Genomic DNA, 16737 nt, shown 5'->3' with positions numbered 1-16737 from the left:
CTTCTCTTTGCTCTTATAGGTGGACATTCTGGCAACCACTTCGCTGGAGAAGCGGCTGAGAGCTATCGAAAAGACGCTCGACTTGCTGCACGATCTCAGCCATCCACAGCAGGAGCAGCAGCACCACCACCACCACCATCATCATCATCACCACCAGCAGGTGCCACAGTCGCCACAGCAGCCGCACGACTTGAGTGGCCTGGATCTGGACTGCGAGGAGCAGGACACGGCCTCGGCAGCAGCAGATGAATGCTGCCTCTATGCGGAGGCCGCCAGCACTGAACCCCACACAGACGAAGAGCTGCTCCTCTAGGGCAGTTCGAAATCAAGAGATACATATATAAGCTAAAGCATAAGATATATATGTGTAGTTATAGGAAAGATTAAGAGTTAGAACATTGTAAATTGTGTGTCTAAAGCCATTTCGTCGTTACATGTTAATCCTAGGGGCCAAAACCGAAAGCGAGACAACTTTAGAAGAACCAAAATTATCACTAGATCAGCAACATAATCGATAGATGTATAGATCCTGTACACAAGTCTGTATAGAAAGCCTGAACCTCCCTGAAACCCCAGTGAAACAATCAAAAGGATTGCTTTTGGCTTAAACCCATACACCCTAAACCCTTAATCGGTCCTCCACTTTAATCGTACTCTTCGACAAAAAACAACAACAACAACAACAACAAACCACATTCCACAAGTCTTTCAGATACGTTTGCCATAGCAGGAGATACAAGTCGAAAATCAATTGTGTATTGTGTGTTGTATAATCTTTAACAAACAAACAAACAAAAACTCATGGTTTCTACAAAAACAAAATACACAAATTTTAACTAAATACTAAATGAAAATACCTAAAAATACCAACAATTCAATGGCCAACAAACATACATACACTGAAAAGAAAAACACACAACAAGAAGAAACTACCATCCAATAACGAAACATTGGAGGAACTTTAAAACGTTAAAGTATCGTAAACTTCTTTCATCATTTAGTTTTTTTTTGTATAAAGCGGCTGGAACTCTAAGACAATCTGCAATATTTTTTTGATATACCTAAAAAAAAAAAAAAACGAAACTAAAATCTAAAATCTAAAAAAAAAAAAAACTATATACAACAAATAAAATACGAACTAGAAACTAGTTGAAAAACCCAAAAAGAAAACGAAACAAATGATTGTAAAGTTAAAACTATGTATTTTCGTTGCCACAAGAAAAATTAATTCAATTTCTTTGTAAAACTCCCCACACACACACACACACACTCTCTATCTCTCTCTCTGTATAACTCTTTCACTCTCTCTCTCTCTCTCTCTCTCTCTCTTGATTATGCTCTTAGGACAACAGTAATGATACCTATATACACACACACGCTTATATATATGTATATTCTATATTCGACTATATGCTAACTGCTTCATTCTGTATTTGTATCTACAGCCCGCATTCCTATCGAAGAAACGACTTTAAAACCTATACGCTACAGACTATCTTTTCTTTCTAATTTGTTTCAACCCTAACCCGAACCCTTACCCATTTTCGGTTATTCTGTTGTAACAAAACTCTCTCTATAAAGCAAATCAATTTTAAAAACAACAATTTGCTTTATCCCCTGTATATATTCTATTATTCGTAATACTTACCACGTAAAAGTATCTCTAAATTATATATATACATATATGTATATATATGTATGTATTTTATGGTATATTTCCTCTACTTTAGCGATAGAACACGAATTTAATTTTCCGCTCAACACAAAAACAAAAATGAAAAACGAAAAATACCAACTTTTGTCAACTAAAAATATTTATGTAATTTTGTACAACAAATATACGAGTATACACATCTAAATTAAAGATCATTTTGTATTTAAGTTTAGCAACTAAACATATAAATGGATACCATACCCCTCAAACGTAAGAAAACAAAACCCCCCCCCCCCAACATTTATGACAACATTTTTTTGTGTCTAAAATATTCGAAATTTTGTAAAAATTGCTTAAGATTAAATCTGCAACACTTTTTTCTCTGTTTTTTGTGCTAAATACATTTTTTTTACTGGTACTTCCTAATTTAATAATGATGTAAAATAAAAGTGGACAACAAATTCATAAAAGGAAAAACAAATTTCAAAAAAAGTTTTTATTTTGGGAAACTTTGAGGGATTATTAAAGAAGGCAAAAGGGATTTAACATAAAATGTCAGAACTGATTTCCTTGAGAGGCATACCCTTGTAAAGGGTCTTCTGAAATAGTCTTTATGATCAAAACTTCTGTTCTTAAGAGCAAAACTTTGCTCAAAGTCTGTGGAAAATCTGGGTCAAACAGAAAAAACTGAACTTCAGATATAACGTTAGCACCTAGCGGTTGTGCTGCACCTCTCGATATTTGCATAGGCCTACATATATATCCTGTCCATTGCATAAGAACTCGATAAAACTTTCAAATCGAAACACACAGAATAATTTGTAAATTCGCTGCAGTGTTACGTAAGCATCTGATAAATATCCAATTTCCAGTGTTCTAGTACCCATGTACTCTAGGAGTACGGTTACAAGTATTAGGCAACTGAAACGCATAGGAATCGGAATTGATACGTTGATATGCTGCTGCTGGGCCTGTCAGGTTAGCGGGAGATTTCGGTTTCCTTGGGGAAACTGCTGGGTCGTATGACTAGAGTTGTCAGGAACTCAAATCTTTTTTTTTTACTTATGAAATATTCATAGGTGAAATTTGCGTACGCATGAAATGTGCAAAATATAAATGCCGAACCACGCTAGTCCATGGATACCCTTTACCATACATATGTCATCTAAAATTGTAATGGTAGCTATGGAATGATTTTCTCTGGTACGTAAAAACTCATCGAAAGTTCTGCTAGAAGAACGATAAAATCTGACTGCTAGAATTCTAGAATTTAGGGCATTCGCAGAAGCTTCCTTTAGTCTAAAAAGGTGGACTAGTTGCTAAGCAACTAAACCATAATTCAAGAGGAGATCTTTTCCTTAGGGTTTTAATTTCATCTACAAATAGAGGGCTACCCCGAACCTATGCCAAGAACCTCTGGGACAGACCTTGAACTTAAATCAATAGCAAACAAAACAGCTTTTTCATGCTTGAAGAACGTCCCCCCCCATATAATCTCCAAATGCATACCAGAAGCGCACACCAGGAATCTATGGGGAATATCAGACAACAAACAAACAAAAAGGTTGAAAGAAAACTAAATATCACACTAGAGAGAACGTTAAACAACCCCTCTGCATGCGCTTACAGTTATCCCCGAGAGAGAGAGATGGGGAGAGAGAGAGAGCCACGATACGTGTAAAAACTCAACTCAATCCGGACTCACGATCGGCAAATGTGAAGTGCATTGTCGTTGAGTGGGTTCTGGGGGAGAGACAGCAACCGACTCCGAGTGGAATGCGGTATTAAATAATAGCACGGCAGGGGCGCTCGCCAATCAGTCAGTCGGTCATTCAGGTAGCGCTCGGAATATATCGCGTATACGCCCCGACCGGCAAAGTCGCTCAAGTTTCTCAGGTCTCTCCCGCTCTCACAGTCACACTCATTCGCCTTGTGTGTGTATGTGTGTGTGCGAGAACGTTTCTTTTGGCTTGGGAGCCTCTCGAATTTCGTTGCATTTCGCAGTTTTCGTTTATCCACTGGTAGTTTTTCTGCCTGTCCCGTTTTTGTGTGTATTTTTCCTGGTTCTGAGTTCTGGCTCTGTGGAGCTTAGAAACTGCAGTTCCCGTACCGCCGTTCCGACGTGCAGTTCGATTCTAACACGCGCAGCGACAACCCGCCTGAATACACGGTCTCTCGGAGCCGGCGAAGGTTTCCGATTCGCCCGGTTCGGTTCGGTTTATATTTATTTTTGAAGCGTGCTTTGCCCACAATATTTTTTTTATATTACATGTATTTATGCGATTAAGCAGCGTCTGACGTATGTCGTCGTCGTCGTGTATTGTCTCTGGATCTCTTGCTCTGGATTAAGCATTGGCTTTGGTTCTCTCTTTGCTCTCTTTTCGTATGTCTGTAACTTGATCGCAAATTACACGCTTTTGACGTGGTCGCCTCTCGTGCTGCAGCTCGGTTTTTGGTTTTGGTTTTGTTTTTTTTTTTTTTTGGGTTCTGTTCCCCCCATTTTCGGTTACCGTTTCTGTAGTTTGTCCCCTCCCCCCGCGCCTAGCGCTTCTCAGGAATTTCACATTTTTATGCTGATAATGCCCGAAAAAGAATTCAACAATGAATTAAAACGTATGCAGAAATGTAAAAAAACATTTGAAAAGCGGGCAAAAGTACAAATATTATGTAATTTATTAAATCATTTATAAAGTGCTGTAATAATGACCGTAAATAAATATGAAATAATTCGCTAAAGGTGAGAAGTGATCGACAGCGAAGAAGAGTCTTAAGAAAAGTGGAAATTTAAGGGAAATAAAATTTGGAATAATACTCCGAATATTTTCATTGAAACTTTTTTGTTTCCTCTTAAGAACAATTGTGGAAAAGTAAAAATGTTACCGAAATTTAGTGTAAAAATATAATTGTCTAAAAAAATATACAAGTGATTGGCAACACAATTCAAAGTTGAGATATAAAATTAAAATAAAATAAATAAAACAGATATAAAAAAAAATTAAATTATACCTAAATTTTACGTAAAAATATTATTTAGTCTTCAAAAAAAAACCATGTGATTGGCAAAAAAAATTCAGATGGAAAAAAAACCCCCTTCAATCGTCAACTGAAAAACTATTAAAGTCGATAGCAAAAATGACGCCATAAAAAAGGGTAAACCAGGGGAGCCCAAAGTGCAGTTCGCCTAAAATATAAACCCATTAATTAATTTCGCTACTAATTACCAAAAGTTGTACACCAGATCCGCCAGTTAGCTAAACCAACAAATCAGCTGCCAGAAAATGCCACAAAATGGTGTGGAGTGTGTGCGCCATAAAAGTGAAGTGAAATAAAAACCGAAAAGAAAATGCAATGCAAATGTAAAACAAACGCAAACCCAGAAGGCAGCAAGCAGAAATCTATTAGAGAAGTGCGCTGGCCAAAAGATGAGATAAGGCTGCATTGGAGGAGTACGGAGAACACAGAGAGAACTATTGTAAACGAAAGTGCATTCAACCAAAAGTTATCATCGAAATTATCTAGCAACAGAGAGGAAGGGCACTAGAGACCTGGGTCCGCTGAATCTACCAGGCTTTGTCTATTATTATAGATACATTCATACACATGTATCAACATATATATATTCAAACATTGATACGATCCATACGAGTGTATGCACATTTGTAGTGGCGTTTTTTCATTGTCAAAGTCGCGTTTATATTCCCGCCATTCGTCGTGTTGCAGGGTATGCATGGTCTTTGGGAGAAATGCAGAGGAAGCTACATCGATTGTTGATCAAACATCTGGAACTTCAGCTAGAACACGGAATAAATTATAGTTCTAGAGCAACATTCCTTGGGGGAAGTGTAGGACTTTAATTTTCTCTTTTTACTACGTCAAAGTTTCACTAAATTTAAATTGTAGGTATCCCCGTAGTCGCGACACCTGATGCGTTTTTAATTTGTTATTTTTTACTTGTTGGCTGACAAGTCTCGGGTCTGGGCTCGCGTCGCGCGGCTGGCGTCTTTTAAACGTCATCGTCAGCGTTTGACTACGGCCTGAGGAGAGTATCTGTGAGTGGCACGGGAGTGTGAGTGCGCGTGTGCATTTCGTGTGCAGCTGTGTGCGATCATGCGGCAGTCACACACCAGTCTCGCACTCTCTCTCTCTCTCTCCCTTAGCGAAAAGCACTTCAATTGACAACTAAAAAAACTATAAACAAAAGGGAAACGTTTCAGTTGATTCAACTTCGACATCAGACATCAGGGTTCCATCGTCCCACATTGCATATGACACAATACTCCCGAGTAACGACATATTCTTAAATAATATTCCAGCTTTGGATGGTACGCGTATTATTTGCGGTTTGGCGGGGCGTATACTTGATTTCCGTTTGAGCAAGTAGACATTTCTGGTTGATATGATGAGATAAGCAATTGATTGACAACTCAAAAAAAATCATCACAAATGATTTGTTGTAATTTTTATAAAGCGAAAGAAAATGCTCTCACACACACACACAATCTCAGATGGCAACAACTTGAATTTCATATGAAGCATACTCCACAGACAAAGTCCTTAAGATAATGATCAATGATGAGGTGGAGATGATGATCAGTTGATGAGAATAAGATGATGGTTGAATGATGATGAACTGCTCATTGCATCTGCTGATTTATTAATGGATGGAAAACACTCAGACGTCAACAGTTTGGGGAATGGCAAACACCGAAATCGGTTTCAGTAAGCCCTATCGAGAATCAATTACAGTTCCCAGAAACACATCAACTGCTCGAGAACCGGTTAAATGGAGAGGCCTTTAACCCTATAAACTGAAAAATTATTACACAAATAAACTATATACTTAAGACTTATACTTATAGATAGAGTAAGAGATAGAGAGAGAGAGAGAGAGAAACTGGGGCCTGTCTAGCAAAAATAAATCAATGAACAATGAACAATGAGCAATTGGCAAAAGATAAAAATAACAAAAACAGTGAAAAATTTAATTAAGTCAAGTTTAAAGCAACAGACAGCTTAAACAGAATGAGACAGACTGACAGATAGACCCAGAAAGAGCAAAGGAGAGAGAAAATATTACAAGTCAGAGCTTTGCAAAAAGGCGGAACAAAATGGAAAGAAAGCGAAATAGAAATAGATGACAGGAAAAACAAGAACGGGAGCGGGGAAAAAATGGCACACAAAAAAGAAAAACAACAAAAACTGTGCGACGGGTCGTATGAGTATTGGGTAATATCACACACACACACACGCACACACACAGATAGAGAGAGCAGAAGAGACACAGATACATGAACACTATGCTGTAATCGTCGCAATGCAATTAGCATTGGAACCAAAAGCTCAAGTTCACTGACAAAGAAATCAAACACTCACACGGAATGAGAGAGAGAGAGAGAGACAGAGACAGAGACAGAGAGGGAGGAACATATAGTAAGAGTAAGAGAAGGATAGTGATAGACAGAGGCACACATACACACACACACATGCACATTACGGGTATGCGATAATTTTTGCAACCGAGAGAAGCTTTACAAATGCAATCAAATGACGTTAGTTCCCCCCCTTCAGACACACAGAGACACAGAGAGAGAGAGAGAGAGTGACCGAGAGAAGAGTCGGCGGGAGAGCTGGCACGCTCCACAGATAGAGCTTGCAAGTGAGCGAGATAGAAGACAGGCAGATAGACAGCGCGACAGAGAGAGAGAGAGAGAGAGAGAGGGGGAGCTTACTCGTGAGTAGGTCAGTCAACGATCTTCGGACCGGGTTGAGTAAACTTGCCTCTTGCCATTGCTCTGCACTCTGCAGTCGCACTAGCCGCACTCGCACTCCCAAGCAACCGGCTTTCTGTGCTTTTTATTTGTTTGCATTTTTCTACCCCACTCATTGGCTTCCGCATTGCAAATAAATATACTCGCGCACATACAATAAAATAACAGCCACAATGTTGTCAATGCCAAATGTTTAATCTGTCTAAAATGAGCGCGCTTTCAGCAGTCGACGATAGTTGATTTAATTGTTTTATAATTAGGGTTCGTAGGATATCTGGTTTGCATATAACCAAATAGAGAAATCTTATAGTAATAAATTGATTTTTGTTCGATTTATTATCATCGAAAAGTAATTCCTTTACAAAGATTTTAGAAGTGCAATATACAGAAGAAAAAGGCAGCAGCACTTGAGAGCTTTCATTGCACATATTTCAATATCTTACAGATCTTAAATTTTTGAGAATTTTTAGAAGAGACAGAAACGATTTGCCTTTAAGTTTCGTCAGAGCTACGGCTGCTTGCTATGAATCTCTCAAAGCTGGATGCTGTGACACCAGCTTAACCTTTTCCCATACATTAAATAAATAAATAAAATTAAATTAAATAATAATAAATAATAAATAAATTAAATAAATAAATAAGTTAAATCTCAGTTAACTGAGAAATCTGAGGAAGATAGTTAACTGACAATAACCTTGCATAAATGAGCATTATAATTGCAATTTGTATATGCAAACGCAGTGGGTCCAGGCATATTACTTTGGGTGCTTTAAGGAACTCTGTTAATAAGCCTTTGAGACAATGAGAAAATCTTTGACCCAACTTTGACTTTGATTCTTCAATCGAACGCGACAGAGTTGGCAATAGTCCACATTCCTCAACTTAAAGTTAACCCCTTCAATCATCATATTACCCGACACTCTATCGGTGTCTCTATCTACCTTTTTCTCTAAAGCCAAACCAAACGAACCGCACTAATTGCAATACGAGCCATTAAACGAGTCATTGGCAATTATCTGCTGGCTGGCGGCGGCTCTGGCAACAGTTTTGAGCCACCAGCCAGGTCCGAGGCCAAAGCCAGAGCCAACAGCTACTTACGGTTAACCAGCAAAACACTTGGCCCACAGAGAGAGAGAGAGATGGAGAGTGAGAGAGTCCGCTAAGCGAGAGAGAGAGGGGGGAGCTTGGCTTTGATGTGTACGGAGTATTTAAAATGTTTGTGTGTGATTTGGTTGTCCCTTTGGTATGCTGTGGACATATGGGAAATTATGAGCTGCGTTTGGGGTCTAACCGGATTAATTACAGCTTCTGCATGCCCCCAAAGAAGCGAACATCTCTCGCCCTCTATTTCCGATTCTCTGTTTGTGTGTGTGTGTGTGTGTGTGTGTGTGTGTGTGTGTGTGTTTTCTGTGTGATTTTAAGCTGCTTTGCCATTTTAATTAAAGGCTGATTTTATTCAATGATTTATCAACTTTAAATTGCTTCAACTCCGACGTCATTTGTTCGACGAAGTGGGCTTCCCTTGTTTTCCCGTGCCATCGAAAAACAAAGTGCATTTCAGTGGCTTGCAAATAGAACCTTTGACATTTTGATGGAAACGAACGAAAGTTTTCAAGTTTGTGTTGAGCAAGAAATTGCTTTCCTTTCGACGGAAGCCCCGGAGCTGCAAGCCTGGTAATTAAAACGGAATAATTGTGGAATAACTGTGTGCAAGGAAATCATTTTATGCAAGGGCAAAGAAAAATCTACCTGCGGCAAATGTCGGCGACTATGGAAAAAATTAAAATGAAAAAAAATTATGCAATATGTAAGCTAGTGTGTGTGGCTGCGTGGCTGATATATAAATAGGGTTCGGTGGGGGAGAGGGCGGTGGGGCACAGCGGCACAGCAGCATCAAGAGGCAATGTCTATATACAGTGAGGCAATTGGCCAGCTGCTGCTTCCACACATCTACAAACAGCCATGCAACCACTCCGTCACTCTGGCACACACAACCCCATACCCAGCCTCTGGCTGGGGCATCCACCAGCTAGCTGGTGTCCTGTCCGCCCCCACCCCAGGGAGCGACTGGTTGTTATGGCATTCGCTGAACGCATTTTGTAACATGACAAAATAGCGTAGCATACATTTCAGGGGTTGCAACTGTGCAACACGCTGCTCGGCCATGCCATGCCATGCCATGCCCGTGCAACGATTGGGGCACGCCTGGCTGGCAGATTGGCCGCCAGCCTCGGCTCGTGTCGGGTACGGGGCGCCTGCGCAGGCGCAGCTCATTGTGTCTGTGCGGCTCTTACGTAACTCTGCCTGCCACAGCCACAGGCCACGGCAGAATAATGATGCTGCCATCGAGTGAAACGAAACCCAAAGTGAAAACCAAAGCCGAAACAGAGTCTCAACTGCACTTGTTGCTGTCGGTGCGCGTCGTGCAGCAACATTAGCTCGATAAATTCAAAATGCGACGGCAAAAATTCCCACAAAAAAGTTACAAAATGAAGGAAATATATAATTGAGAATGGATATATTCCTTGCAATACTTTCAGTTGATCAAAATGTGGCATATTGAGCATGTGGAAGTCAATTGTTGTGCGAACATAACCTGAACCTGAACCTGAAACCTGAAACCTGAACTTGAACGTGTAGACTCAACAAATAAACAGAATCTGAATAGCAAAAACTATGTGAACCAGTAACTAATTGTCGCATTTGTGTGCAAGTCTTCAATAGAAGAAGTTGGAAGGAAGGAAGAGCAGCATTTTACTTCAGTTTTTCCCTACCCGCCGCCACCACGAGCCTCCCCCCACTTTCAGTTCTTTTGCCCTTTCTGGTCGTATTTAAAGATTCATTCGGTTCAAGGATTATCCAATAAATACAAAAATGGACGACGAGAGCGATGACAAGGATGATACGAAAAGGTAAAAGCCCCTACACATTACTCACACGCACCTTGCCCTACGCTTAGACACACCCACCCATTCACATTTCTACGGATACGAAGTACCGGGATACGGAATACAGTGTACGGGGCTATTCATAAATAGATACTCGCACAATCTGCAACTGACAGATGACGAAGAAGAGAACACGACACACAGCACTGTGCGCCAGGGCCAGGGCCAGGGAAGGAGTGAAATGTATTTCTTTTTGAAATTTTCCACCAAATAAAAGAATAATTGTCTCCGAAGACCAGTGCTGTTGTCCGCATTCATTGCCTGGACTCTGGGACTCTATGCCATTCGCTAATTCACACAGCCTCCCCGTCGAAAGTATCAATGAAAGTATCAGATGAGGGGCCCAGTGGAAGAAGTGTAAGAATAATTTGTAACTCAAGTGGACAAAGCGTTTTCCTTTGTGGGCCAATTTCCAGTGACATTGGTAACCCGAGTGCGGATTCAATTTGTGCAGACCATAATTAGTTTTTCTTTTGGCTGGAATTTGGATTGAGCAATAAGCGAAATTGTGTGCCAAATCTGGGACACATATCTTATAGCAGCTCTTGTAAATATAACCAATTAGTAATGGAATATGCACCGGAGGATAGGGATAGATAAAAGAGCGATCTAAAATTAGTTAAAGGCATTTCTTGGATTCATGGGGTAAACCCTACACCCTATAATAACCTGCGGTTGTAAAATTCTAAAAAAGTTTTTGCGAATAGAAAAGTGTAAAAAGAAGTAATCTGATTTTTTAAATTCGGAGCAAAAAAGTAGTTAAGAAAAGGGGAGACATTAAAAACTAACGTTTTAATATTAAAATAATGCCTTAGAAGAATTCGGGAAATAGCAGCGACAAAATGTTTGCTAAGGAGACATCCCTTTGTGGGAGATGCATGTGCTAAGGCAAGCTTTACATAAAAAAAAAACTATAAAACTTTATAACTAAACCTGAAAAAAGTGTAAAAAAAACATTGCAACAACGTAGCGTATCCCAAACATTTTCTGAAAATATCGAAAGGCCTGCAACATTTTTAACCTGCCATCCCCTTCCACCATATAAATGTCCTAGCTTTCTTCAACTCCTCAGAGCAAATATACCTCCAGCTGTGTTTCCTTCAATTGACTCCAAAAGTAAACTCACTCTGTCAGCCTGAATACATTAATGGGGGGGAATTAACTTCAGTAACATATCTACTATGCAAACAAAGTGTCCGAATAACTGACAATTACAGAACATTTAACCAGAACCCACATGCTGACAGGCTGAGGTTGAAATCCACACATTAGCAACAGCATTAGCCATCCGACATGGAAATGTCAATGCCAGAGAGAAAAACGTAAACTGTAGCGCAGCAAATGCAAAGTGACAAAGGGTACAAGGGGTACCAAATGCCGACCTTCTTTTCAGGAGAATACACGTAAAAGGGGGTGATAGCATGTGGGCATATATGTCTAATCAACGCCAGACAATGCCTCAATGGGCCAGGCACACGTGGGGCACACGGCGGCCGCCTCACCTGAGGGTTGTAAATCCGACCCCTTGCGGGTATTATTATTATGAAAACCAAGATTATATATGTACATATGTATGTGGCAGTGACGAGATGAAGATGAAGATGACGGAGAATGATAAAATGTGTATCCGCAAATGCTTATCATGGTTTTTTTGTGTAACCCGCAGTTTTCTTTGCAGAAAGTCTCGGAATCTGAGCGAGAAAAAGCGACGGGATCAGTTCAACTCGCTGGTCTGTGATCTGAGCACCCTGATATCCACCTCCGGTCGGAAGATGGACAAGTCCACGGTCCTCAAGTCAACCATTTCATTCCTGAGGAATCACAATGGTAGCTGAACTGATTTCCCCCACCGTATTCCATATTGTTTGATGTCAAATGTAACTCCTTTCAAACAGAGGCCGCGGATCGCTCCAAGGTTTTTGAAATACAGCAAGACTGGAAGCCCACGTTCCTCAGCAACGATGAGTTCACGCACCTGATGCTGGAGTCCCTCGACGGCTTCATGATAGTCTTTGGCAGCATGGGCACCATATTCTATGCCTCGGAAAGTATTACCTCTCAGCTGGGCTATTTGCCGGTACGTTCTTTACACTTCACTCATAACTTGTGCTTGACTTACCGAAATGAATCCTTCCAGCAAGATCTGTACAGCATGAACATCTACGATCTGGCCTACGAAATAGACCACGAGGCGCTCATGAACGTCTTCGTGAATCCGCCGCCTGTGATCGAGCCGCGGCAGACGGACATCGGTGCCAGCAATGAGATCACCTTTTACACGCATCTAAAGCGCGGCGGGGTCGAGAAGGTGGACTCCAACTCCTACGAACTGGTTAAATTTGTTGGTTACTTTCGTAGGTAGACGTGCAGCCGCAAGTGTCTGCATCTACTAATAATTATCATTCACTTACCCACCCCCGGCATCCATGCACAGGCAACGATCCAAACACCTCGGCGGGCTCCCGTTCCGCGAGTCCGAGCGGCAGCCAGTCGGCACCCGTGCTGCCGCACATCTTCCAGAAGAACCCCAGCGTGGAGGTGGACAGGAAGCTGGTGTTTGTGGGCACGGGCCGCATCCAGAACCCGCAGCTAATACGCGAGATGAGCATAATCGACCCGACGAGCAACGAGTTCACTTCGAAGCACAGTATGGAGTGGAAGTTCCTGTTTCTCGATCACCGCGCGCCACCAATCATTGGCTACATGCCATTCGAGGTGCTGGGCACCTCCGGATACGATTACTATCACGTTGACGACCTGGACAGCATTGTGGCGTGCCACGAAGAGTGTGAGTTGTAATAGTTTTTCAATTTTCCATTTTATTTGCGCGCGCAGATTCGCCTCACTTCGAAAATGCTAACAAATTGTGGAACAGCTGTTTTTTGTCTTGACTACGATCGAACCGATCTGGCAACACCCAAATGCCAGCCAAGGGATAAGAACTGCTAATTGGACTTATTTGGCTTGAAGCTGACAAATAAGTAATTATACTAAATGGTTTACCCGCCCCTCTAGAGGGGGTATCTGCGCGTGCAGAGCTACATACAGCTTCGCTTCGAAAATGCTAACAAATTGTAGAATGTGCACGCTCTAATTACCGCGAACAGCTGTCTTTTGTTTTGACTACGATCGAAACGATCTGGCAGCACCCAAATGCCACGCAAAAGCGATTCAAAACAATTTAAAGGGATAAAAACTGCTAATTGGACTTATTTTTCTCGGCTTGAAGCTAACGAATAAGTACTTATACTAAATGGTTTACCCTCCCCTCTAGTGCGACAAACGGGCGAGGGAAAGTCCTGTTATTACCGCTTCCTAACCAAGGGCCAGCAATGGATTTGGCTGCAAACGGACTACTTTGTGAGCTACCATCAATTCAACACGAAGCCGGACTATGTTGTGTGCACACACAATGTTGTGAGCTATGCGGAGGTCATCAAGCACACTCAGAAGGAGAAACAGAAGGCCAGCAGCAAGGACAGCACGGCCTTGGCCTCGACGGCCAGCAGCAGCAAATCGGCGACGGCTACGACAACGCTGAGGGACTTTGAGCTGGGAAACGAGAATCTAGAGAGCACACTGCTGGACAATAGCTTGGCGAATCTGACCAGTGAAACGGCTGCCAACTCACCCACAGTGGACGCATCGCCCATGTGGTCGGCCTCGGTGGCGGCAGCAGCAGCAGCAGCATCGGGCTCCTGCCAAGTAAATCCCCTGAAAATAGCCAGACCCGCCTCGAGCTATGGCAACATTAGCTCCACGGGCATCTCACCAAAGGCCAAGCGGAAATGTTACTTCTACAACAACAGAGGCAATGACTCGGATTCCACTTCAATGTCCACGGAATCGGTCACCAGCAGACAGTCGGTGGCCAGCAGGCAGTCCGGGGCCAGCAGGCACTCCATGATGACCCATGCAAGCTCGGTGAGTAGAGCGTGGAGATTCAGCTGTGATTTTTCCTTTTACACTGGCAATTCGTCCCCTTAGCAAAGTCAACGACAACGGTCCCAGCATCGTGATCACAGTCAAAGCCATAATAATAATAACCATCACCAACAGCAGCAGGCGCAACAGCAGCAGCAGCAACAGCATCTGCAACACCTCCAGCAACAGCAACAGCAAATCCAACAGCAGCTGCAACTGAACGTGGGGCCGCCTAAGCTGGTGCCCATGCTGCCCATCGCACCCGCACAGATTGTGGCGGGCAACGCATTTCCACAGCCCGCCTATCCACTGGCCAGCCCTCAGCTGGTGGCGCCTACCTTCCTGGAGCCGCACCAGTACCTGACCGCCATACCCATGCAGCCAGTGATAGGTCCGTTTCCGGTGCCACCCGTCCCTGTCCTCTCGCCGCTGGCGGTGTCGGGCCAAGGCCAAGGGCAGCAGGAACTCCTACCCGGTAGTGTGGTGATGACGCCCACGCAGAGTCAGCTGCAGGATCAGCTGCAGCGCAAACACGACGAGCTGCAGAAGCTGATCGTGCAGCAGCAGGACGAGCTGAGGATTGTGTCGGAGCAGCTGCTGCTAGCCCGCTATACGTATTTCCAGCCGGTGGTGCAGATGGGACTCGCACAGGGAAGCATGGCACCGGGCACAGCGATGTCCAGTGCGGCGGGCGGCAGCGTTCAGCGCGGCTTCAACTTTGCGGGCACGAACGCCGTGCAGCCGCAGTTCAATCAGTATGGATTCGCGCTGAACTCGGAGCAGATGCTGAACCAGCAGGACCAGCAGATGATGATGCAGCAGCAGCAGAACCTGCACAATCAGCAGCAGCACAATCTGCAGCAGCAGCATCAGAGTCAAAATCAACTGCAGCAGCAGCAACATATGCTGCAGCAGCAGCAATTGCAGCTGCAACACCAGCAGCAACAGCAGCAGCAGAACGATATGTTGTCGCGCGAGGACATCGAGGACATTGATGCCTTTCTCAATCTCTCGCCGCTGCAATCGCTCGAGCCTCCATCATCCACCCTCAACACGAGCCACAACAACAGCCATCCGAGCTTTAACAATGGCAACGGCAGCACTCAAAACAACACCAACACCGGCCACAACACCGGCCACAACACCAGCCACAACACCGGCCACAACAACAATAACAACAGCAGCTCGACTGCACCACAAAATCACAACGAAGACTCCTTGCTGTCATATATGCAGATGGCGACGAGTCCATCGGTCAACTTCCACATGGGCATCAGCGATGACGGCTCCGAGACGCACAGCGAAGACAAGATGATGATGGGTCGCAGCAGTAACCACTTGCAGCTGCAGCAGCAACATCTCCTGCAGCAGCAGCAGCAACAACACCAACAGCAGATGCAACAATCGAGCAACTTTTACCACACGAATCCATTCCTCACCCACCTGCAGAACCAGACTCAGAATCAATTGCCGAACGACCTGGAAATATTGCCCTTTCAAATGTCGCAAGAGCAATCACAGAATCTATTCGATGCGCCAAACACAGCCCATGGCGGCAGTCAATAACACATGTAGAACCCTAGCACGTAAGCCCTATAGAGTCTCTAATAAGTTTCCTTCGCCTATATTTTGTGCATCCGTGTATTAACTGGCTGTCTCTCTAGCGAACTTTCTCTTGGAACCTCCTTTCGGGACTAGTTGTAGATCTCAACAGACTGAGTATTGTTCTTCTAAGAGATGGATTTTGATTACTTTGTGTGTCTCTCTCTGTGTGTGTGTGTTTGTTTGTTTGTATATATGTATGTATGTACGCGTAGTAGTAACATTCTCAAAATATGTAACGATAAGTAGATTTTTTGTATTTGTTAGCAATTAGCAAGAAGAGCCCATCGTTTGCATAAGCCACCAAATTATCCAGTAAGTGCCATTGAGGGCGCACACAGGGATGATCTCTGATATGTAATCGAACCTTAAGCCCGAAAACGTACGCCTAAATAATAATTGTAGATAACTAACTATGTAAGCAATGCTAATCCAATTGTATATCCATTATACCAAGACTGGTCTTCTCTACTGGAGTCAATTTATTATTTAAGCAACGATGATGATAGACATAACAACTCAGGTTGAGACTGCAACTGCAACTGACATTTATTTTCTGCTGTGAGCATATTCCGATAAGTTTTCCCCATGCCTCCTCAGCTGTAGGAAATTAAATCGACTTGTTGGGCGATGCTTATTCGAATATGTTTCGATCGTCAGCTTTGAACGTGCAGCGAAACCTTGTAATTAACTTAAACTCAACTACAACTACCTTAATAACTCTAGTAACTCAGTGTTTAAGCCCTGTACATACCTATAGGACAAGTCGCGAGAACTTGCTTAAGCCTGTACAGTGTACATACAAAAACGATGAAAGATTTTATGGTGATCTAGAACTAAT

General features: G+C 42.8%; 2 protein-coding genes across 8 annotated transcripts in view; both read left to right on the top strand.

Moving 5' to 3' along the window:
- The window catches only part of LOC111072206, a 29325-nt gene extending 28218 nt beyond the window's left edge, over positions 1-1107 (top strand). The window contains exon 7 of the mRNA XM_022363916.2: positions 20-1107. Coding sequence (XP_022219608.2) covers positions 20-313 — 294 coding nt within the window. The 3' untranslated portion in view covers positions 314-1107. The remainder of the gene's footprint in view (positions 1-19) is intronic.
- Positions 1108-3710: 2603 nt separating this feature from the next.
- On the top strand, positions 3711-16500 carry LOC111072207 (circadian locomoter output cycles protein kaput). 7 transcript variants are annotated; one of them, XM_022363922.2, is made up of 8 exons: positions 3711-3860; positions 9963-10334; positions 12037-12197; positions 12266-12447; positions 12508-12724; positions 12805-13158; positions 13645-14294; positions 14358-16500. In XM_022363922.2, the coding sequence occupies exons 2-8, from the start codon at positions 10297-10299 to the stop codon at positions 15858-15860; spliced, it is 3105 nt and encodes a 1034-aa protein (XP_022219614.2). In that variant the 5' UTR covers positions 3711-3860; positions 9963-10296; the 3' UTR covers positions 15861-16500. The 7 variants fall into 7 exon arrangements, with proteins under 7 accessions (XP_022219614.2, XP_022219613.2, XP_022219611.2 ...); XM_022363921.2 differs by having other exon boundaries at positions 3711-3865; XM_022363919.2 differs by having other exon boundaries at positions 3711-4015.
- The last annotated feature ends 237 nt before the right edge of the window (positions 16501-16737 follow it).

This window comes from Drosophila obscura, unplaced genomic scaffold (genome assembly GCF_018151105.1).
Source record: "Drosophila obscura isolate BZ-5 IFL unplaced genomic scaffold, ASM1815110v1 contig_1, whole genome shotgun sequence".
In the NCBI taxonomy this organism is placed as follows: Eukaryota; Metazoa; Arthropoda; class Insecta; order Diptera; family Drosophilidae; genus Drosophila; species Drosophila obscura.
This window is presented reverse-complemented; position numbering and strand designations above follow the sequence as displayed.